The sequence below is a fragment of the Cervus canadensis genome, chromosome 9 (genome assembly GCF_019320065.1).
Source record: "Cervus canadensis isolate Bull #8, Minnesota chromosome 9, ASM1932006v1, whole genome shotgun sequence".
Lineage (NCBI taxonomy): Eukaryota > Metazoa > Chordata > Mammalia > Artiodactyla > Cervidae > Cervus > Cervus canadensis.
The window spans coordinates 76667982-76693321 of record NC_057394.1 but is presented as its reverse complement, the minus strand read 5'-3'; the positions used below and the strand labels follow the sequence as shown (position 1 = coordinate 76693321).

The window sequence follows — 25340 nt, the reverse complement described above, 5'->3', positions numbered from 1 at the left end:
CTGCTCATCACTGCCCCCCCATCCCATGTTCTGGTAAAGGAGAGAGATCCCAGCTGCAGAAGTTCAACTCTGAAAATTTTCTGTTAACCACTTCAGTCAGTTCAGTTCAGTTGCTCAGTTGTGTCCAACTCTTTTCAACCCCATGGACTGCAGCATGCCAGGCCTCCCTGTCCATCACCAACTCCTGGAGTTTACACAAATTCATGTCCATTGATTTGGTGATGCCATCCAACTGTCTCATCCTCTGTCATCCCTTTCTCCCTCCTTCAATCTTTCCCAGCATCAGGGTCTTTTTCAGTGAGTCAGTTCTTCACATCAGGTGGCAAAAGAATTGGAGTTTCAGCTTCAACATCAGTTCTTACAATGAATATTCGGGGCTGATCTCCTTTAGGATGGACTGGTTGGATCTCCTTGCTGTCCAAGGCACTCTCAAGAGTCTTCCCCAACACCACAGTTCAAAAGCATCAATTCTTCGGCGCTCAGATTTCTTTATAGTCCAACTCTCACATCCATACATGACTACTGGAAAAACCATAGCTCTGACTGGATGGACCTTTGTTGGCAAAGTAATGTCTCTGCTTATTAATATGCTGTCTAGGTTGATCATGACTTTTCTTTCAAGGAGCAAGCATCTTTTAATTTCATGGCTGCAGTCACTATCTGCAGTGATTTTGGAGCCCCCCCAAAATAGTCTGTCACTGGTAAAAGTGAAAGTTGCTCAGTTGTGTCCGACTCTTTGTGACCCATTTGGAATTCTCCAGGCCAGAATACTGGAGTGGGTAGCCTTTCCCTTCTTCAGGGGATTTTCCCAACCCAGAGATTGAACCCAGGTCTCTTGCATTTGTGGGTGAATTCCTTACCAGCTGAGCCACAAGGGAAGCCCCAGAATCCTGAAGTGGGTAACCTATCCCTTCTCTGCAGATCTTCCTGACCCAGGAATTGAACTGGGGTCTCCTGCATTGCAGGCGGATTCTTTACCAACCAAGCTATCATGGAAGAACATACATGTGTATTATAAAATCTCACTGATGGTGACATCAAAATCCTAAGTCAGTGATGCATAAATGTGTTGTTATACAAACATACTGCAGCTTCAAGACTGGAGAAGTTTGGTGTTTGTTGTTCTTTTTTTAAAATTTGGTTGTTTTTGTAAAGTGAAGTCACTCAGTCGTGTCCAGCTCTTTGCAACCCCATGGACTGTAGCCTACCAGGCTTCTCCATCCATGGGATTTTCCAAGGGTACTAGAGTGGGTTGCCATTTCCTTCTCCAGGGGATCTTCCTGACCCAGGAATTTAACCCAGGCCTCGCGCGCTGCAGGCAGATGCTTTACCCTCTGAGCCACCAGGGAAGCATCCTACGATTACAAGGGTTCCTCTAATTACATAATGAGCATTAAAGTTTTAACAACGTTATATTTTTTTAAGAGAAAGGGGAAATTACCCTTTATAATGTTTCTTTTCTCTTTTTTGTGATGCAGCTTTCTAGTTATACTTGGAAGCTTCCAGGAAGCTAAAATTAAAGGTTTAATTAATGTTAGTGGGGTGGGTGTTGCCCCAGGAAAAGAGGTGGAACTTAGTTTCAGCTCCTGTACAACATGAAAGAGGTTACACATCTTAATTTTATCTAGTTCTAGTAATAATGGTATTGAAAGGAATTTTAATAGTAGTAATAACTCTCAATTATTGAGTATTCTGTGTCATTCATCTTGCATTTCTATGAGGTAGGTTGGCATTATGTATCCTTACATTACCTAAAAGTTAAGTGACGCTTAGAGAAGTTAAGTGAAATCCACTGAAGTACCTTGGATTCAAAGTCAAATCTCTCACAATCCACAGTCCATGCACTGAACTGTTACATAATAATTAAAAGACATTAAAATATCATCTCATAAGCAAGGTTGGTGATATATTTAACAAATTTAATACGTTCATATTAACTCCAGTGGCATTGCTGAGTGATGTGTTTACTGAAATCTCTCTGAAGATTAGTAATAATTGGTAACATTTGAAATTAGTGAAGTCCTACCTATGTGGGGCACATTGGGGATTTTTGGGGGCCACTAAAAGTTCAGAAGTAGAAAGTTATTTACTAAATAAGCCCCTTGTATCCCCGAAATAAACCATCTTTTGATAAAGGAGACTCTAGACTTGTCTCACTGCCGTGTCCATGGCACTGCTTGCCATCTTTTCTCTTACTTACATATTACAGAGGTCCAGTGTGGAAAGACTGTAAAATGAAAATGTAGTTAGCATGCACTGAAATTGCTTGGAAATGGAGGTAGAAGTCAGTGGCCTTTTTAGGTAGGTATGGACACAGAGAGCTTTTAGAGTTTGTGTTTTCTTAAGAGAGGGAGAGGTTGGAACATCCTGAGGTGTGAGAAGCACAAACAGGGACCTTTCTCTTTTCCTTTGGAAGTGCTCGAAACCCCTACTGGTTTCTTCGTGACAGGCAAAATCCCTCTTGGATGGGTCGGGACAGCAGTGCTCTTTGATTCAAGGGAAGCAAACTTGAAGAAAAGCCCACAGTGCAGGCTGAGAGGGGCAGCTTGCTTTTTCACATGGCAGGCGAGATGCTTGCCACCCAGATCCTGCCTAGAAATGGGAAGAAATGGAGGGGGTTTCCTTCTGTAGCTCCATTAGGAAAAGATAGAGTTGCTTCCCAGATGGTGCAGTGGTAAAGAATCTGCCTACCAGTGCAGGAGACGCAGAAGACTAGGGTTGGATCCCTGGGTTGGGAAGATCCCCTGGAGAAGGAAATGGCAGCCCACTCCAGTATGCTTGCCTGAACAATCCCGTAGACAGAGGAGCCTGGCGGGCTATAGTCCATGGGGTCACAAAGAGTCGGACACGACTGACCACACACAGCACACACACAGAGTTGGATAGTGCTGTCAAAACCAGTTTTAAGTGCCTTATTCCATCTTAGAAAGTGAGACATTATTGAAAAAAAATTTAATGATAACCTAAGTGATACATCATGATACCCTGTTTTTAGTTTTTGTTTTTTTATGGAAAATTTCAAACATGGACTAAAGTGGGAAGACTGTGTAATGAACACTGTGATCATCTCAGCAGTTACCCACTCATGGCCCATTTGTTACATCCCCAGCACCTCTCCCCAGTAGTATTTTCAGGAAACGCTAGAAACCATTTCATTCAGTCTCTAAGTGTATCTCTAAAAGATTGATTCTTTTATAAACGAGACCATTTTTAAACAATTTTTTTAAACAATACCTAAAAAGTTAAAATCATCCTATCATATCTAATGTGTTCAAATCTCCAATGGTCTCATGAATCTCGTACTTTCTCTTAAAGGATTATTTGCATCAAAATCCAGATCAGATCCACATAGTGTAATAGCCTTTTTAAAAAAAATCAATAGGCTCCACCTCCATTTCTCTTTACATCTTTTTACTGAAGCAGTGTCTTTCTTTATTTCCGTTTCTTTCCATCTGGATCTTGCTGATTGCATCCCTGTGATTTAGTGTAACATATTCCTCTTACTCCTTCCCTAACTCCTGTATTTCCTAAAAATTGGAAATGTATCTAAAGACTTGGTTAGGTTCAGGATTTTTGTTTGTTTGTTTTGTTTTGGTCAAGACTGTTTCATAGTGTTTGCTTCCATTAGGAGGGACAGCATCCATTTTGTTCTCTTTGTCCTGTCTGCAATCCCTCATGTTCAGTGCTAAGTATCTTGATGTTTTGGGTTTGTTCAGCCCTTCTGTTCACTGTCAACCCAGTGAGCTGGAGCTTCTGGGAAAGGTCAAGTTATAGGCTAAGGTCTCCCAGCTTTGGACCACTAAGAATTTTCTGGGATTTGTCACCACCAAAGTTTTGGGTTTTTTACAATGATTTTTGAAAAACAAAAGTGTCATTCAATTCAATTAATGAACCTTTAGTAAATAAGTAAATTTGCACTAAAATACAGAACAAAGACAATTTTTAAAAGCATACAAAGCACACTGTTCTTACTGGACAAATGAGACTATTATTTTGAGCCTCCTCCATCATAATCAGTTTCTACTTGTTCTTTAAGTACCTGTTGTTTATTCTGTGTTAATCTCGTTTTTCTGCCTGCCATGCAGGAGACGTGGGTTCAATCCCTGGGTTGGGAAGATCCCCTGGAGGAGGAAATGGCAACCCACTCCAGTATTCTTGCCTGGAGAACCCCATGGAAAGAGGAGCCTGGAGGTCTACAGTCCATGGGGTTGCAAAGAGTTGGACACGACTGAGCAGCTAAGCACAGTCTCACTTTACTGCTTATTTGTTGCTCTTTGAGAACCACTTGGTCCTGACTGTGTACACCTTGGATTCTTACAGACCTTAGATGGCGTGTGCTGATCTGCAGGAGAATCTTAAGCAGAACCATGCCTCTGCAGTTCTCTCTTTTCAAGTGGACATGAGCCTATCGGAAGGCTCTGTGTTCAGATGACTCTCTTCTGAGCTTGAGCAAGTTTGTTTCCCCTCTCGCTTTCATTCTCCTCTCCCTTCCTTTCTTCCCTTTTTCTTTCTTCCTTTTCCCTGTACTTTTTAGCCAGTATGAAACTGTCTCCCCCAGGTCTACTTTTTAACCTCTTGACACTGATAAAATCTATGCTGATGCAAAGATAACTTCGGGAATGTTAAAAGGTAAACTTGATTCTCTGTTTCCAAAGCAATCTTTCCAAATGCATAGGGATACAGTCATCTAATAGAAGTGTGTGTGTGTTCAGTTGTGTCTGACTCTTTGTGACCCCATGGACTGTAGCCCACCAGGCTCCTCTGTCCATGGAATTTTCCAGGCAAGAATACTGGAGCAGGTTGCCATTTCCTACTCAAAGGGATCTTCAGGGATTGAACCTGCATCTCCTGCACTGCCAGGCAGATTGTTTTAATACTGTACCACCTGGGGATAACTATATTCATCTAAGAAACCTTAATAAAAAGTTTCAGCTGTGTACTAAGAGCGTAGGGAGACAGATAAGTTACAAGACTGGAAATGCTGGCAAGAATAGATGCAAACCACATGCCATGTGACAATGAACAGATGACTCTACTTGAGGAAAGTAGGGAGTAGCTTAATCCTGGAAGTGACATTTAAACTTTAAACATTTAAGTCTTCAAAGAATATGATTAAGACAGCATAGTTCTGTAAGAGCAGTTTGGGAGAACTCAGTATAAAGATATGTTGTTTTACTGGGGCATGGAATTCAAGTAATGGGCTAATGGACTTGACTTAGGAGTATAGCAGTAACTTAACAGAATTACTGTCTTCTATGTTTGGAGTGTAAGTCTTTTGTGGTTGAGAATTTCTTAAAAATTTCTGACTTTTAAAGCGGTCCTCAAAATAGTGGTAAAGATTGAACAACACTTACTGTTGCAGAATTGTACCCTTAAAAATCGTTAAAATGGTCAATCTTGTGTCATATGTATTTTGCCACAGTGAAAAGTAAGCCAGAAAGATAAAGAACATTACAGCATACTAACACATATATATATGGAATTTAGAAAGATGGTAACGATAACCCTATATGCAAAACAGAAAAAGAGACACAGAAGTACAGAACAGACTTTTGAACTCTGCGGGAGAAGGTGAGGGTGGGATGTTTTGAAAGAACAGCATGTATATTATCTATGGTGAAACAGATCACCAGCCCAGGTGGGATGCATGAGACAAGTGCTCGGGCCTGGTGCACCGGGAAGACCCAGAGGAATCGGGTGGAGAGGGAGGTGGGAGGGGGGATCAGGATGGGGAATACGTGTAGCTCTATGGCTGATTCATATCAATGTATGACAAAACCCACTGAAATGTTGTGAAGTAATTAGCCTCCAACTAATAAAAATAAAAAATAAATAAAAAGTTCATTACAACAAAACAGACACATGCCAGTAAGAGGATCTCTCAGCTGGAAAAACTGGACATCATCAGCCTAGAGATATGATTAATTTGGCATTTATTTAGCCATTGCCAAGCCACGCCCTGCCCTGTGACTTTAAGTGCTGGGAAAAAGAGAGGGTCCTGCATTTCTGCAGCTTATAATAGTCACTAGGGGTGGCCATCAGCTGATCACTCTTGGATGCGTGTTTGTACAGTGCAATTCTGTTGATACATGTGATGTGAGTTTACTCTGTGGTAAGTGCTATGAAAGGGCACATATGCAGAGCTTTGCAGGGATGTGGGGGTGTAGAGCAGGTGTTTGGAGAGGACTCAGTGACAGGCTTCCCTGAGGAAGTGACAGTGGGCTGAGATTTGACTAGTGAACAAGTCTAGGTAATACTCAGCATTTCAGCTTCTTAGCCGCGCTGGCAGGAACATGGTGCTGGTCAGCATTCCCCCCTAAGTCTCACTTGACATCTCGTGAGCCCTCGATTACTGTTGAGTGATGAGTAAATAAAACAAGGAATAGAAATGTTTCTACTGGGTTTGTTCCAAAGATGTCTGTGGAACCTGGCCCCACCTGTTTTCACTTCTTTGGTTTCACATTTGTATTTTGTTTTACAAAGGACTTCGGATGACATTGAAACATAGGAAATGCTTCACCATTTATTTGCTGAATTTGTGCTCTCATACAATCAACTGACTCTGTGTCTCTTTATTTGTTCTTCTTTGTTCTCAGTTACATTTTGATATCTGCTCTTCCACCTGTGTGTTCAAGATAATATACTCTGAAGAGAAAATGTTTGTTAGCCCTTAAGAACACAGCAGTCTCTTCATTGTTGATGAGTCTGCATTTTGAAGCTGTGTATTTTGCAAATGAGACAGCAGTTAATTCACACTGTTCTCAATTAAGCGTCATATACCCAGATTGAGCCCATCTTTTTAAGAACAGAGACCCTGGGGGCTGGGGGGGCACACATCTGCCTTAGGCGTGTATCGTCTTCAATGGGGGAGAAGATTGGAGAAGTGAGACAAGGAAAGGGTCCGTGTGGTCGGCGAAATGTGAATAGACTCTTTCTAGAACATCTACATTGGCTCACGTAAAGCTTTATTTTTTGATCTATAACTTTTTACATGGTTTCTAATCTTAAACCAAATTTGGGTCAGCATTAGCTTCCATACGTATCAAAGAACGATAAGGATAAATAGTTATAAAATGCCCTCCTGAAAGGTCAGTAAAGTCTTCCTAATGTAAACAAAGACATCACGGTTAGAAAAATTTGTTTGTGTAGACCTTTGTCACTACCCACATTATTTTTGCTGAGATTTGGATGTGTTAACAAGTCAAAAGATCACGCTCAAAATTCAGCAGTTACACCTAGTAACTGTGTGATTGGTAGGCTGTCCCTAAACACCAGACCAATAGTTAGGCCTATGGTAAGTCCCCTACATACAAACTTCCAAAGATGTGAACATGCCCTTGTACACCAGCTGGTGTACTGTAATACTGTAATTTTCAAGGTTATGTAAGATTTAAAATGGTTCCTTTGTTTTCTGTTTGCTTTTTATGTACATGTTATTTGCATGACAAGTATTATAAACCTATTACAGTACAGTACTATATAGCTGATTATGTTAGTGGGTACCTAGGCTAACTTTATTGAATTTATGAATGCTCTTTTGGGATGGAACTCATTTGTACGTAGGGGACTTAATGTATTTTGTTTCTAAATCTTGGGACCTGAAATGGTGTATCACTTTCAACTTTTATTATCTGTGAAGTTCTGAGACAGGTACTAAAATTTCAGACAAATTCCCTAGTTTTTATCATGTGATTTTCATTGAAGTACAGAGGGCCAATTACTACTTCACATTTGAATGTCTTGGTCAAATATGTGAAGATGAATAGCAAAAATCCTGGTGGTGGTGATCAAACACTGTACTTTAAGGTTTGAATAGTAAAGAATAGTTTCTTATTTGAAAACTGTCATCTCTTTCTCCCATAAAGGAAGAAATAGATGAGAAAAAAATTAACAATAATGGCCTTTCTTTTGAAATATTTAAGAGCCTCTGGTAATTTTTCTTACATGTTTTTCTTTCCAGGAAAAGCCATTGACAAAATCGCTACAACGTGGAGAAGACCCCCAGTTTGATCAAGTATGTAATATGTATTATATACTGTTTTTTATTTATTTCAAAATGTACAAAGCTAAGGGCTGAGGACTCACCATGGCGTGTAGATGAACTTCCTCAAGGAGGATGCAGGGATGTGAACCTAGGAACTGAGTCCTGCAGCTTTTATAGTGACAGTGTATAGTAACTATTCAACAAATGCCTATTGGTTTGAAGTGCTGAAATAATATGAGTAGGTCCTCAATTGTTTGTTTGTGGGATCTTTGTGTATAAGAATTAAAGGAACTGAGAAAAGATGAAGCAACTTCCATTCAAAAACTTTTTGAGATTCTTCTGAATAAATGGTACCACTGATGACCAGATCTCAGCACTAGAGCTTACTTATGTTTGCATCCAATATTCTGTTGAATGCCAACTATGTGCTTGACATGGCACTAGGCTCTGGTGAGATGAAGTCTAGGACAAGTTTTAGCCTTTCAAAAATTCACAGTCCTGTGAGAGAGAAACCACTTAAACAGTAATTATTAAAAAAAAAAACAAAAAAACCCAATGTGGTAACTTAGAGTCTCATTAGAGAAAGTGATAAATGAGTAAAACAATTTAAAACAATAAATACAAAGAAGGTCCTTTGAAAAATAGATCAGGACTGGTTAAAGGACTTCTGGCTCTAAATAGTAGATGATCAACATAGGAAACAAGGATCTTACATATCCTGGTTGGGTCACTTCAGGAGGGCTTGATGTGTGTTTAAAATGGTGAATAATGGTATCAGAGGAGGCTGGAGATGTGTGTGTGGTGTTTCCTGTACCTCTGTAGTTAATGACAAAGAGGACAGCATGTTCTTTAAAAACCTCGCTTGGTGCCAGTGGAGGAGACAAAGTCCTGCTGGATGCTCAGTGGGCTGGTCTGATACAGTGGGGGTTTTATATTGTCATATGGAGAACGCAGAGTACACTTTCTGTAGGCTTTGACACTGCCTTTAATGTGGCATCTAGAGGAAAATTCTTTGGCTGTTAAGGTCCAGATGTGTTCAACCCAAAAATGTAAGGACTGACTATTGAGACAGAATCCCCCATTTTCTGTTTTACAATCTGTTCCTTGAGTGAGATCTCACAAGTCTGCGTTCATAGCCAGTCTTTGAAGGCTGGGGTGGCCCTGGCTTTGCACTCTGACGCTGGCAGAACTGGCTGTTTTCTGGAATGCTGGTGGAGTGGAGTGTGGGCTTCTTCTCTCTGGGTCGTGGAGCTGTCCTCTCATCTCACATTATCTTTAGTTGCTGTCACCTGCTTCTCCTTGGGCGGTCAGGGACCTGGAGTGAGTGTTTGGGGTCATCACTTGGGGATTATAGTCATAGCAAGTGTGGCTCTTTCTGTTCTCTTTAAGAATGTGAATATTATCTGTCTTCCACAATTTTTCACTCTATTTTATCTTCTTTGTCCCTATCCTCTTAGATTATCACTCTGTGTTCCTCAAAAAAATTGTGCTTTCTTCCCCCCTCCAGCTTAATGTACTTCTTTCTTTTTTTCCTCCTGGAGAAGAGTACTTTTGCATTCTAACATTTCATATAGTAGTTATCCCCAATAATTTGGCTTAAACACAATTTCTCATTTATTATTTAGCACTATTTCTGCATTTCAGCATTGTGGGGAAGAGACAGACTTTGGAATTAGATGCGCCTGGGTTTAAATCCCAACTTTGCTGCTTAATTAGCTATAACACTTTTAACCCTGCTGCTCGAAATGTTGCAATGCAGATTCTCTGCCCTGCCCCCATCCACTGAGGCAGACTCTACAGCTTAAGGAGACCCCCAGGTGACCGCCACACGCATTGACACTCAAGAACCACTGCTTATAACACAGATAAATAGATAAAAATGTGTGCTCAGTCATGTCCAACTCTTCATGACCCCATGGACTGCATGCAGCCCACCAGGATCCTCTGTCTGTGGGATTCTCCAGGCAAGAATACTAGAGTGGGTTGCCATTTTCTTCTCCAGGGATCAAACCCATATCTCCTGCGTTTCCTGCCTTATTAGGAGGATTCTTTATCACTAGCACCACCCAGGAAACTTGTAACACATCTCTCTGTATTAAAGACTCACTTCTGTGCTCGCTTCGGCAGCACGTGTACTGGAGTTGGAACGATACAGAGAAGATTAGCATGGCCCCTGCGCAAGGATGACACGCAGATTCGTGAAGCATTCCATATTTTAAAAAAGAAAAAAAAAAAAAAGACTCACTTCTGGAGTGAACCTATAGTGAGATAGTCACAGAACTTTCAAATAAGGCACATAAGATTATCCTCTGATTGTAAAATCATCAGTTTATGTGTGAACCAGTAGAGAACCAACCCACAAAATCTGTCTCATTTGAAAGAGATAGCATGATTCCCAGGCCAGAAGGAAACTTGACTGAAGTTGGTTCCCCTGTGGGTTCAGTGGAAAAGAAAAAAAAAAAAAAAAAGTCAGCCAAATCACCTTTGAAAGCGCTGGTGTACTGTTTTACCAGCAAATGATAAGAATTGTGGTTCTATGGCAAGGCCATGAATGTATCAAGCTCCCTTAGCATTTTGATATCAAAGGTCCAAATTCTGTAATTCCCCTTACTCCAATTCCAGGCAGAAGGATGTTAACCTAAATTCACACAGAGGTCCATCTATGGAAGAACATGCTAGGGACGCCTCCTTGGTGCTACAGACTCCACTGAAGGAGCCTGGTGGGTTCCTTCCTTCCATCGAAGGAACTGGAGGGTTCCCAGTTCCTGCTGATGAAAAACTCCTATGTGAATGAGAATTAATAAAGACACACAAGATTTCCAGCAGCATTCTGAAAACATATACTGCCACTAACTTATTTTAAATGTGTAAATTAACTCAGCACTTGAAAGGAAAATAACTGAAAAACTGTCCTGGTAATAAAGTTCTTTATTTTAGCAAACATTTATTGAGTGTGTGTGTGTGTGTGTACGTGTACATGTACACACATACATATAAAACCCTGTGTGAGACAGAGATGTAAGATGTGGTCCCTGCATTCACGGTAGGAAGGAATCTGACTGGGGAAGACCTTGATGCCAGTTGGAAGGACCTCACCATCTACATGTCAGTAGCTGAAAGATCAAAGTAGAGAGTTGATGTTAAAGCCCGTGGGAACAGTATCCATGACTAGAGAGATCCTTCAAGTTTGGAGGCATTTTGGGAGTTGGGGCATTGATAATGACTTGAGGCAAAAAGGGCCGTAACTAAAAGGGAGGCAGAGAAGTAGAAAGAAAGGATGATTATAAGCAACATTATATGAGAAGAATCAATATTGATTGAGAAAAGGAGAAACAAAAAGTTCCTGTAGTTTTCAACGATGGTTTGGAGTCACTTCCATTCTAGTTAACAAACTTCGAGTGCCTGAAGCATGCCAGCATCTGTGCAAGGTGCTGAGTTTACAAAGCAGTAAGGGAGTTTCTACCCTCCAGGAATTCTCAGTTCCAGGAGGAAGACAGACACCTGAACAAGTACCGCTACAATGTAAATAGAAGGTATGGTTCAAGTGCAGTGGAACTCAGGTAAGGGAGCAGCTAAGGATTCTAGAGGATGAGACAGAGGATGAGATGGTTGGATGGCATCACTGACTCGATGGGGACAGGAGTTTAAGCAGGCTCTGGGAGTTGGTGAGGGACAGGGAAGCCTGGTGTGCTGCAGGCCATGGGGTCGCAAAGAATCGGACACGACTAAGCAACTGAATTGATTGAAGGATTTTAGAGGATGAGGTGGTTGGATGGCATCCCTGAATCAATGGACATGAGTTTGAGCAAACTCAGGGAGATGGTGAACGACAGGAAAGTCAGGTGTGCTGCCGTTCATGGGGTTGCAAAGAATCAGACACTACTGAGTGACTGAACAACAACAAAGGATGCTAGAAAGAAGGGCGGGTGTGTTATAGTACTGTGGCGAGAGCAGAAATCAGGTTTCAGGAATAAAGTGAGGCAGGAAGGGTAAGCAGCAGCAGTACCTGGTGGGCCAGTGAAGCAGTCAGCCAGAAGAGGGACCAGTCTTTGTGTGGGTCAGAGAGGGGAGAGCGGAGTCAAATGAGGGCTATGTGTGTCTACAGAACCTCTTCTGCCACATGTAATACAAGAGCTTAAGGCTATGCCTTTCTACCAAGCCTATGTCCTTTTTTTTTTTTAACAAATTGTTTCCTGTATACAGGATTATAATTTGATTTCAGTATTCACTGCAGTGCACTCAGTTTAGCTTCCGTCTGTCACCATAAAGGTGACCCCATGTACCCTTTCTCCTGTCCACCACCCCTTCCCTGTGGTGACCACTTCTCTGCTCTCGGTACCTCCGTGCTCATTTTTGTTGGGTTTGCTCATTGATTTGTGTGTGTGTTCGTTCTTCATTTACATTTGGGCTCAACACCCTTTTTCAGGATGGTTGAGGTTTCTGAGAATCAGACATGACTTCTGATAATTGGTTTTTTCAACAAATTGTTTCTGGTTCCAGAACAGTTACTATCTCAGGGTCCTTTCCCATTCACTTTAGAGTGAGCTGTGCCTGCAGTGAACTCAAGGAGTCTGGAGTTGCCACTTTTCTTGTTTGGAGCTGATGTAGGACACGCGTTGCTCAGAGGCATCTCCGGTAACCATCTGGGAGGCTCTGTGTTCACGTCTGCTGGGGTCCAGAAAAGTTGACTTAGTTCAGGAATGCAAGCTAAACAAAAAGGTTCCAATGGATACCTTGATAGTTTGTGCTTGAGTATGAGATAGGTGGGTCTTTGTTTTTCCCCACTGTGGTTGTCCTGGGTGCCCATGGGGCCTTGATTCCAGGGCCTCCGGCCTACCCGAATGCCGAAATCTGCAGAAACTCAAGTTTCTTATGTAAAGTGGCATAGTATTTGCATATAACCTACACACATCCTCCCATGTACTTTCAATCATCTCTAGATTACTTATGATATGTATTACAATGTAAATGATACATAAATAGTTATAAATAGGATTCATATCATTGCCAGAGAGTGACAAATTGAAGTTTTGCTTTTTGGAACTTCTGGAATTTTTTTCCAAATATTTTTGAACTGTGGTTGGTGGAATCTGTGGATCCAGAGGGCCGAGTCTATACCTAAAAGCAACATTTATCCGCTCTGATTAAATCTGTCATCAACTTCAGTCATTAACTTAGCCTATGATCTTATCAAAATCAAAATATTTTATGTCTGAGCTTCAGTTTCAATATTTGGAAATGAAGAGGGGAAAAACGAAATAGGCATGTTTGAAGGTCTGTTGTGAGCTCCACACTTTATAGTTTCTCCTTTAGTCTCCATAAAAGCCCAGTAGAGAAGGATTAGATCCCACTTAGTGCTTCAAAGAAATGGCAACATGGCCAAGCTCATACAGCCTATAAAGGGCAGAGCTGTAACTTGAATCCAAAACCGTATGATCTTCCAGTACACTAATGAAATTATGAAAATTCAGCTCATGAAGCTCAGTCTCCACATAGGCTGCTTTGAGTAGTTGCAGCTGTTTACAGTTCATTGTGACCTGTTCTCTACTGGTGTCATCTCTATAAGTTCCAGATAAGTTGCTCAAACATTCTCATTAACTGCTCTTGGGATTTTCTGCTAGATGGTATATGTTTATGTCCTTTTGTGGCATTTAAAATGCCATCTATGAACAGGAAACACATGGTAACATAAATCTCTTACAATCTAAAATAGAACTAAATAACGTCTTACCATCTTGGGTAACAATAATTTTCCTGCAGAAGAAGGCAAATGAAATTCTAGTGCTTCAACATTGAGTCTCATGCTGCAGTTCAGTGAAAATCTTATTTTAAATGTATAAGTGAAAAGTAAAATATATAAGCAATTGAGAGTAAAAACAAATTGGCTGGCCTTGGATTCACATTAGTGTTATTCAGTGTTTCTTAAATTATTCTCCAGTGGAAGGTGGACCAGAAAGTGGACAAAGGTGTTAAAATTAAATAATAGAGATCTTTTCCTAATTTGCAAGAAAACATATTTAACAAATAGATTTTTACACTTTTAAGTTTTATAATAAATTATTCTTAAGCATTTGGTGTCTGTCATCACTCATTGAAATACTGTAATCTAGCAACAGTATGAAATGTGATAGAGTAAAAAAGAAATTGCATCTGAATTGCTTTCATAGATCAATATGTTGTGATATCACATAGAGAGAACCCTACCCCCCAGGCGCTTGGCCACCTCAACTAGTTTGAGAAATTAAACCATAAATGAAGTTACTTTAAAATTATTTATTAAATGCACCACTCATGAGTAGTCAGCCTTATAACTGTAAAATACAGAATGACTCCATTGAGTAATTATTCATGCATTTATGTGTGAAGTTTCCTTCTTTGCATTCAGCGAGTATAATAAAATGCTTATGAAAAATTAATGTCATAGCTACAGCATAATGGACAGTCTCTTTTAGCCTATTTATATATAAAATGCCAAAGTAAACATTAAGAAAACATTTGCAAAGTACATTTAGTATTCCCCTGTATCCCCCCACCCCCAAAAGAAAACACCAGTATGAAATAGTTCTGTGATTCTGTGCACTTCAGGTCCTCAGGCTGCCCAGTACCTAGCTCATCTGTGATGGAAGAACATGATCATTTAAACGCAACAAGAACATCTTTGTAAATGTTCCTTCCCTTTCACAGCGACACAGAGCTAGAATTCATCTCACCATTGGCTCGGCTTCCTGTAAATGAAGGAGCTAAGTAACCAAGAAGCCAGCTAGACCTTACTCCCTTCCTGAGCTTTGAGGGCCAGGTCTTTGCGAATTCCACCCTTCCTTCCTGACAGCCTGAACTCAAAAGGGCAGTAACAGAGAGATGGAAAAAACACACACAGCCACCCCATGCTGACCTTTCATCTCTTCTAAGACAGTCTCAGTGTACTTGCCATGTAAAGTATGCTCAACAGATATAATACCAACAATGGCTTTAGGAAGGCTTTTTAAGGCATAGAAAAAATTATTACAGCTGAGGTTTGAAGAACATTATTGACATTCTCTAAGGGGAATGTGAATGTGAAAGTATTAGTCGCTCAGTCGTGTCTGATTCTGCGACCCCATGGACTGTAGCCCGCCAGGCTCCTCTATTCATGGGATTCTCCAGGCAAGAATACTGGAGTGGTTAGCCATTCCCTTCTCCAGAGGATTGTGGGTTACACCTAAGTGAAGTAGCTGAATGTTCTACCTGGAGAGATTTAAGAGTCAGACACAGGTTATCACCTTGATGGGTCTGAAGTAAGTAAAGGAGCTTGTATACATCCCACCCCATGTTTTTTTAAGTCAGTGTTTAATTTTAGAGTAGTTTTGGGTTTACAAAAAAGTTGCAAAGGTAGCACAGACAGTTGTCCTATACCCCACACCCAGTTTTTGCTATTAACCTCTTACGTTATCAAGGTATATTTGTCATAACTAAGAAACCCAACATCAGTACAATATTATGGACTAAACTCTGCATTTGTGTTTCATCTGTTTTTCCCTAATGTGTGTCTTCTGTTCCAGGTTACCATTGAGGATGCCACATTCCATTTAGTTATCGTGTCTCCTTAGCATTTCATCCAGATTTGCAAAAGTATTCTTAAATTATTGAAATATAATGGTAGCTACTTTAAGATTTTATTACAGATTCAGTAATTAAGATGGAATTAACCCATGGTCAGGGACTCTGAATTCTGAACCCTTTACCCCTGTGGGAGGAACCCCCTCTGTTTTGTTATTGTTGAGTCGCTAAGTCGTGTCCAACTCTTTTGCGACCCCGTGGACTGTAGCCCACCAGGCTCCTGTGTCCATGGGATTTTCCAGGCAAGAATACTGGAATGGGTTGTCATTTCCTTCTCCAGGGTATCTTCCCGACCCAGAGATCAAACCCTGGTCTCCTGCATTATGGGCAGATTCTTATTCTTTACTACTGAGCCACAAGGGAAGCCAATTCATTTACCAATTCAAAATATTTTAGATGATGGTAACTTGAAGAAAATATCCTTTTGATGCTCGGGTAACTCTAGAGAAAACCCCCTTGACACAGTGTAGTTGGCTTTCCTCCAAAAATTTTCTGCCGTTTTATCCAGGAAGAGCAGGAAAATTTGTTATGACTGTGGATGTTACAGTATTGGAGGGTGGGGATAGCGGGTAGCTCTTTAAAAAAAAAACAAAAAAAAACTAGATATTTTAAAATTACAAAAACCTATAAGGGTGACTGGGTTCACCGGGCAGGCTGAAAGCAATAGCCTGTTTATTTTTTTTATGTTATTATATTAACCCATAACTAAAGATAATGTACAATGTTGAATTATATACATATAACCATAATTATAAGAGAGAGAGCATGAAATAAGCTGTCAAGAAATAGGGTCTGAGGAATATAGCATCATTGCCTTGTTCAGTCTTAGGGCTTGCTTTATTAATTTTTTTTCATTTATTTTTATTGGTTGGAGGCTAATTACTTTACAATATTGTAGTGGTTTTTGTCATACATTGACATGAATCAGCCATGGATTTACATGTGTTCCCCATCCCGATCTCCCCTCCCACCTTAGGGCTTGCTTTAAAGGTGACAGTGGAAAGTCTTGGTGACGTGAAGCATCGAGCTTTCGTTGCTCCAGTTGCCTGCTTTATAAAAGAAGTTAAGTCTCGCCTGCTTAACTACAGAAGTATTTTAGGTTAACTAAGGTTTTCCATTTCTGCTGCCACCTCCCCAGCTCAGGCCTTGAGTACTGTGTGCCTGGGGCTATTGCAGGATTAGCCTTATTCTATTCAAGCATGTGTGTGTGTGTGTGTATTCTCTTGACTGCCTTTGGTCCAGCCTGCACGCCACTGCTAGATTAAACCTCCCCAAACACCGTTTTTATGAGCTAGGTATTCTACTCAGCAACTTTTCAGAGCTTTTCAATTTCTAGAGAAGAAAATGGAAGTGTCTGCCTACAATGCAGGAGACCTGGGTTCAATCGCTGGGTCGGGAATGTCTCCTGGAGAAGGAAATGGCAACCCACTCCAGTGTTCTTGCCTGGAAAATCACGTGGACAGAGAAGCCTGTTAGGCTACAGTCCATGAGGTTGCAAAGAGTCGGACACAACTGAGCAACTTCACTTTCACTTTCAAGTACCTTTTTTGATTTAGTTCCAACTTAAAATCGTCAACTTTGTTTCCCTCCACTCTGGTGTGCCAGAATCCCTACACCAGTCAGATGTTTCTTCTTTCAGTTCCTTCAAAACCTTCATTAATTGTATAATCGTTACCAACAATCAACTATTTTGTACCTTCACAACCATAGGATTTCCTGCTTAGGCTCCTTGCTTAGTTTCTTTTTTGACTATCATTTTAAATTTCTACCCTTTTTTTTAAAAGGTCCAGGTAAAATCCTACCTTCATTTCTCTCCCATCCATCCTCTTCCTCCGGTGATCTCTCTCCTGAGAACTCCTGATTTTAATATGCACTCTTAATATGTTAGTATATTTCCTCCTGGTCTTATGTTCTATGCCTGCATACTTATACAGTGAAAGAAAAGTGAAAGTGTTAGTCGCTCAGTCATATCTGACTCTGTGACCCCATATACTGTAGCCCACCAGGCTCCTCTGTCGATTGAATTTCCCAGCAAGAATACTGAAGTGGGTCACCACTCGCTTTTCCAGGGGACCTTCCCACCGAGGGATCAAGCCCAGGTCTCCTGCATTGGCAGGTAGATTCTTTACTGTTTGAGCCACCATAGAAGCCCTATACTTATATAGGTTCTTTCACTCTTTTTTCACTTAACCTGTCCTGAACATTTCACAACATCAAGTATTTTTGAAGCAAGATTGTTAATGGTTTCATAGAGGGTCTACATCAAATTCTACTTTGGATTAAGGTATTTACATATAGTTGGACATTTGTTTCCTTTTTTTTGTTTTAAGTAAGGCTGTCATAAAAATTTTTACTCATCTCTAATTATGTTCTTCAGAGAAATGCCTAGGAGTAGACTTATTAAGGATGATTTTATTAGGTTCTTGATAAGTATTTCTAAATTACCTTCCAGATGTTATGCCAGTTTTTTTCTTCTATCTGTAGTGTATGAACATGTTCGTCTTATCACTGTCTCATCAGCTCTAGGTTTTATGATTTGCCTGTACTGTTTGTTAATTAAGTAATTAAGACCTAATTCATTGTAGTTTGACATGTTCCAGTTATAAGGCCTTCATCAGAGAGATGTTTTGCAAATATTTTCTCCCAGTCTATGGCCAGTCCTTTCAACACTTAACAATATCCATCTAAAAGCATAAACTTTTGATTTTGGTGATTTTCAGTAGGTTGAATTCTCATGAACTCTGCTTTTGGTTTGGTCTCTAAGAAATCCTTGCCTACCCTAAAGTGGCAAGGATTTTCTCCTATACTTTCTTCGGGAGTTTTATAGTTTTAGATGTTACACTCAGGTCTATGATCCATTTTGAGATCATTTTTGCATATGAAATATGGATTGAGTCTCATTTTGGGGATGATATTTAGTAAAAGATGAGGAATCTTTCCAAAATAAGAAAAGTAGAATAACTCATCTATCAAAAGCATGTTTGTTTTTTGAAGAAGAGGGGAGATGTTTGCCTTTAATACAGGGTATATTATTGCTGCTCACTTATTGAGTCTAATTTGAGGGATACTTCATATTGTATATGATTGTTTATTGGCAGAAAACCATGTATTGTATTGTTACTTAGGTTATTTGGGGAGTAGACTTGTTTATTTCACCTAAACCATTAGTATAATTATATTAATGTATTTATTTGTATAACAAGCATTTTTGAGGATCTAAGAAGTACAAGGCACTGTACTTCTTAGATAGTATGGGAAAATAATTTCTTTGCGGTCCATGCAATTAACATCTGATTTCTAGAATGAAAGGGAGTCAAAGTAATTAACTTTCTTAAGCCACAAAGTTATTATTGTATGAAGAGCATCTGTCAATAGTAAGAAACTTGGGTTCTTGGTTATGCATGTGCTAAAAAGACTATTAAGGAGAGGAGTGTGATGAATAAGAATATTTTGCAGTGCCTATGGTTTGGAGTTATTTGTGAAATAAAAAGTTTCCTAGTAATTGGCAGTGCCACCCAAGCTTTTTAATAACCTGCTTTTCTCTGCAGGTCATCAGTTCAATGAGCTCCCTTTCTGAATATTGCCTGCCTTCCATTCTACGTACATTATTTGACTGGTATAAAAGGCAAAATGGCATTGAGGATGAATCACATGAGTACAGACCAAGAACCAGCAATAAATCCAAAAGGTACATTTGTTTTATACAAGGATTATGAGGATTATTCTTTCTCTCTATCTCTCTCTTTTTTCCTAAGAAACAAATCTGAGTGGGAGTTGGGAAGGCCACTAGACCTTCTGACCTCTTTACACTTGAGCCTGGGCTTCAGGGGCCCCTTTTCTAGCAGGTGGCACCTTTGGAATGTTAGTTGCTGCGAGCCGCCACAGGCTGAAATGGTTCCATGACTTTATTTTGCCAGTGGTGGGGGCAAGGTGTCAAGGACCCCTGGTAACCCTCTTGCCTGCTTCTCTCCTGGGCTCTGTCTCCCCTGGTGTACAGTTAAAGGCAGAAAGCCTGCAGCAGGCCCTGCAGGACGTTGCCTAGATATTCGGATTCACTTCGTAACCTTGGATGCCCAGGGTACTGCAGTGGGAAGGTCAGTGGATTGGACAGTAGGGATAGTCCCAGAACTGCCACCAATTAGCCATGAGACTCTGGGCAACTCCCCACTTGTCTGAACCTCAGCCTCTTCATGGGCAAAAGTGGGAAGTCAGACCACCCCATCTCTAGCTTCCCTTCCAGCTGAGATTTGCCCATTTGTTCTGTGGTTTCCTTCTCTTGTGGATTCGAGAAGTAGAACTTGCTGCTACTTGTGCTGTTCAGCCATAAAACTTAAGACGCTTGGTTGATCTGCCCAATTAATGTATGTTCCCCGGAGTTCTAGGTAAATATGTGTAATTTTGTGTGTTTGAAACCAACCTAGTAAAGCAAGGTAGCAAATAAGAAAGTTTAATACATTTACCTTTCTTTAAAAAATGGGAGATTATTTTAAAAGCACAGATTTTTCCACGTGGTTTATACATTTTTTAATGCTTTTAAAGACAATATAATGGAAACTAATCATTCAGAAAATCAGATATTAACTACTACTTGTGAGTGATTTATCCTTCTCATGTTTCTTGATACTCCAGGTACTTAAAAATATGTAAACCCTTGACATTGAAGACCTGTTATTTTACCAAATTACGTGTCATCTGAACTTGTAATTTCATTTTGCGATATGCTTGAGTTTTATGCAAGATTTATTTACTTACTTTGTTTGGAGGAGAGATTAATAACTTTTGTATATTGAATAATTATTCTAGCTGAAGAAGGATTTTTTTTAAATGGAGATAATTCAGATGCTATAAAACTATAAATCCTTTTAAAGTGTGTGATTCAGTGCGTCTAGTTCATTCACAGGGTTGGATAGCCATCACCACTGTCTCATTCAAGAATATTTCTATTACCCTAAAAAGAAACCCATACCAATTAACAGGTTCTCATAAATACTTTTTAATGTATCAAATTTAAAGGTAGAATTTCAATTCTGTGTCTGAAAATGATTCAGTCTGTATGATTAATAAGTTCATCCACTTATTAATTTAGTATTTTCCCCGTATAACACGGCAGCTTGTTAATAGATACTAAAACTTTCTGGGGGTGGAAAGTGGGACAATTTGAATGAGCTTAATTCAGTTAGTTTTAGTTTTTTTCAGAATTGAGTTACTAAAACTAGATTTTTCATAAACTGATTTCTGTATGGATTAAAAATAATTGGTTTTTAGATTGTGTTACTGATTATTTCCAGGAGATCAGAGTAATTGCCAAAATCAAATACAGAATTGATACAGTGAAATTCAATTCAGTTGCATTTTAGTTAGCATTTGGAAGCTTAAAATAAGAGAGAGAATACGTATTTTGGAGAAAACCAAAAGAATGAGGGTCTCTAGAACATGAGGTAGCTAACAATGGGGTTTTTCTCACTAGAAACAAGAAAAGAACAACTTTAGGAAGAAGCATAAGCAACTGAAAACAGTCAAATGTGATGGAGGTGTATTTGGGTTATGATCTCTAAGACTGTGTATGATTTCTAAGATTAGTATAATATCAACATTTCGACTGCCAAATAAATTTGTCAGATGCCTCTGGCTCCTGGCAGAGAGACCTCAAGCCAGCAACAACGTGAATTCATTATTGGAAACGTATATGTCTTCCTTTTATTTGAAAGCATAAATTGACTGATCAAATAAAATTGAAGCAGGAGTTTAATTTTTTTTTTCTACCCCCAATTTTTTTTTTTTCTTTTTGCTACTTTCTCAAGGTCCTCCGGCCCCTTTTGAAGACCCCAGTAGCCCTCCCCTCTCCACGTCTGCTGGCCGTCTCTGAGAGTTTGCCTTCCCTTTGGTCTACAGACTTCTTGTTTCTCTTCTCCATGATGTAATCTCTAGGTTAGACTTGCAGACGCCCTCTGTTTAGCGCAGCTCCATATGTTTTCCTCTCCTTCCTTCATCTGGCAGCAGCACTTTCTAATCCTGGTGGGTCTTGAAGGGCTCCAGGTAGATGATTTGGTCCATCGCTCTCCCTCCTGGCAGGACTGTTTGTTAATGATCCTGAAGAATGAGCTGCTACCTGGTTCATACATTTCCCCTTGCAAGTTAAAATTGCAGCCTCCTTTGTTGACCTGCTTTGTCACCTACCAGGCTTAACTGGATGCTCTCAAGGCTGCCGAACTCCTCCAAAGTTCTTTTTTTTTTTTTATCTTTTATATGCTTTCTTCTCATTCTTTCTGGACTGAAGATAAAAATGTTCCATATTTAAAAGTCTTTATTTTGAAAATATCTGCCTGACAAATCCAAATTCCACCATCCTTTCTCATGAGTTTTATTTAATATACAGCACTGAGCAGTTGTGTGTTTGGGAGACTCTACTAAATACTTACACATTTTAATACTCAAGCAAACCTTACTATAATGACTGTTATTATTTCCATTTTGTAAATGGAAAAATTACTGGTAAGTGGAAGAGCCGTAATTTTCACCCAGGACTGTTCCACACCAAAACCAATGCTTCTTAGCCACTGTTCTTTGCTAAGGAGCTTGGCAGTCACTTCATTTGTTCAGTTCCAAATTAGCGCTCAGTCAGTTCATTAGAGAAGCAGGAAATGAAGGGAGGGAGGTAAAAACTCACACTTCTGTCCTCCTGACGGTGCTTATTCTGCTCCCTAATTTTTGATGAGTTCAGATGACTCTCCTTTGCCCCTTCTACCTTTTCTTCCATCTGCTCTTTGATCTTTCTCTCTTCCACCACCCCTTGACATCTTTTTTCTTTCTCTCATTAATCTCAAGTGGCAAAAGGTCAAGAGAAAGGACCGGGAAGGCGGGGGGAACAAAATTTAATAGTGATCCTTCTCTACCCACTACAGTCCTACTCCCATTGGTAATCATACTATTTCTTTCCATTGTTTTGATCTTTTCACAAGATCCTCTAAGTGTCTACCTCTAGCATGGGAGCCCTGGGTCATGTTTGTTTCTATCTTCAAGATGATAGGATTCAGATTGAAAGGTACCTTAGGAAAGTCCACAAGATGAAATTGTAGGTTCCCAAATGGTGACTCAAGTTGACTTGGATGAACATTTAACATATGATGTCAGTTACTCTGATCCACAGTGTGTCTACCGCACCACACCTATTGTAGGAATAACTTCAGTGTGTATTTATCACTGCAGTCTTGTCATAACAAAATTGGTTTGCAGCCCACTGGGAATGAAGCCTAGATTTTTGATTAATTATATCACTTGGAGAATGTTTTTAGTGCCTATTTAATGTGAATATTTTAAATTTTTACAGTGATGAACAGCAGCGAGATTACTTAATGGAAAGACGGGACCTTGCCATTGATTTTATTTTTTCTTTAGTATTAATAGAAGTTTTGAAACAGGTAGGTCATCAATTTAATGTTACCTTTAGATAAGATTTATTTATCTAATAGCAACTTATATTTTTAAGGTCTAAGTTTATTAAATTGTTCATGAATTTCAAATACCATGTCATATGAACTATATTGCTTGATGGCTAAAGACTGTGTATAGTCCATTGGAAGTACTCTTATTGATTTGATCTTTAATATTCCCTTCCAAGCTAAGAACCATCTTTTCTCTTTTCCAGATTCCACTTCATCCAGTAATAGACAGTTTAATACATGATGTTATTAACTTGGCTTTCAAGCACTTTAAATACAAAGAAGGGTAAAGTAATTTTCTTTCCTTCAAATTTTGAAGAAGTCGGGTGCTTAAAACGAAATCGAGTTTGCTCTTTTTAGATGACCAGAGGGATTCCTCACTTGTCTAATTGTATCTTGTCTAGGTACCTTGGTCCTAACACTGGCAATATGCACATTGTGGCAGACCTGTATGCAGAAGTCATTGGTGTATTGGCACAAGCTAAGTAAGTGAACCTCAGAATCCTTCACCATAAGAACATGAGTATGCCATCCATTCCTACTCCCAGAAAGGGGGAGGGTGTGAACTTACAAGAAACTTAGGGTTTACTTTTGCTGTGTGTGTCCTGTCGCTGAACCTCACTAGAGGCAAGTACCACGTCTTCTTCCAATTTGCTTTCTCTGTTACCTTTTTCACTTGGCAATTGGGCCTGATACTACCAAGAGGCCATGAGTTTCAGACTACTGCATCCAAGAAGGAAATGGCCTAACCAAAGTACTTTTCTTCCTGCTCAATGTTTCAAAGAAGTTTATCAGTTTTAAAAGTCTTGTTTTCTATATTCCATGAGTGGGTGGTTATGGTATAGCATCCGTGAATGGGAAAATTCCATTCAACAATGTCCCTTTACTATAGACCTTACTTAATTCAGCTGAGCTAAAAATGTCCCAGACTGTGTCATGGAAACAAGTTGGAAAATTCTCATTGCTAAATTTATCTGGCCCCATAACACTATTTAGCAGGCTAGAACAAAATGGTATTAGACTATTAGCAATAAAATACTTCTTCCAAAAGTGATGTCACACCCTGTTCACCCATCTTCATCTTATTCAACCCGGAGGCAAATCGGGCAAGATCTGAATGCCTAGGTTAGGCCAAGTGAGCCAAAAACTTAATGTGAATCCAAGCCAAGAGACCAGCTTGGAACAACAGTGATGCCCTGATCTTTGTGAAATGCAATCCTCAGAAAGATTTTTATCTTCAAGAGATGGAATTTCCTAACTTAGCAGCATGGAAACACTCAATTTATCAAAAAACAAAAGTTTTTTAAAAGCACTTACTCAGCAGCTTTAGCTAGCTAAACGGTAGAAATAACTCAGGAAACAGACCCCAAAAACTCCTTGACATGACTTATTTAATCTAACCCTGTTTGTCTGTTCATCTTGACTACCTATTCTTTTCTAACACACAAAATATCAGCATTAGATGAGAGAGGTGGGTACACTGATGCAATGAGAAATTTCAGTCTCAAAATCTGACAGCAATAGAGAGGAAAGAAACTGACCCAAGAATACCTAAGAACTAAACAATAGAGTTACCTGGAGCTTTTTGCATGAGAATATATATTGTACTTTTATTATATAGCCCATTGTACTAATTCTAGCTCATGAGTCATTAAAAAATGTATAATGCATTTTGGAGAGATTTCTATTACAATTAAATAATGAAAGTACTGGCTTTTTGAAGGGATAAGTTACAATTATCTGGCAAATTAACTCATATGTCTCTACCTCATACCTAGAAAAGATCAGAAAAATGAGTTGTTAATATGTATTTTGGCCACTTTGTCAAATCCTGAAAATCTCATCATATTCTTTGTAATTATCCCAGCATAACTCTTATACAATCATTTGGAGTTTAATATGCCAAAAATGACTTCTTGTGTTTTTCTTAGTTTTTGTGAACTTCACCTAACAATATCGGTTACTATAGAAGGACTTTCCTTAGCTACATAGATTTTCAATTGAGAATGAATTGAGAGATGTCAGATGTCATAACTAAAACAACATTTTAAGGTTGGAGGAATTTCCACATTAGGTCAGATTTATGATCCACTAAGGCACTGTTTCTTGCCAATAGTGACTTTTTCAATTTTCATGATGTCAGTATTTGTCTCAGTTCTGTAATAGTAGGCTATAACAAATGCCTCAATTTGGATAATTGTCCAGTACTTTCTAGTCACAAGAAAATGCTTTCACCAATAGGTTCTTGCAGTAATTGCAGTAATATATAGTAATCACAGTGATAAATTCTCAACTGGTCAGTATAGAGTTAACCTTTATTG

General features: G+C 39.5%; 1 protein-coding gene and 1 non-coding gene across 7 annotated transcripts in view; both read left to right on the top strand.

The window, feature by feature from the left end:
* The window catches only part of FRY (FRY microtubule binding protein), a 424070-nt gene that overhangs the window by 245194 nt on the left and 153536 nt on the right, over positions 1-25340 (top strand). For all 6 annotated transcript variants that reach the window (XM_043477466.1, XM_043477462.1, XM_043477461.1 and 3 more), the window contains 5 exons: positions 7961-8014; positions 19129-19268; positions 22908-22998; positions 23226-23305; positions 23424-23504. In XM_043477466.1, coding sequence (XP_043333401.1) covers positions 7961-8014; positions 19129-19268; positions 22908-22998; positions 23226-23305; positions 23424-23504 — 446 coding nt within the window. The remainder of the gene's footprint in view (positions 1-7960; positions 8015-19128; positions 19269-22907; positions 22999-23225; positions 23306-23423; positions 23505-25340) is intronic.
* On the top strand, positions 10096-10202 carry LOC122447737. The gene has a single exon (XR_006271385.1). It is a non-coding gene; the product is annotated as a U6 spliceosomal RNA (small nuclear RNA).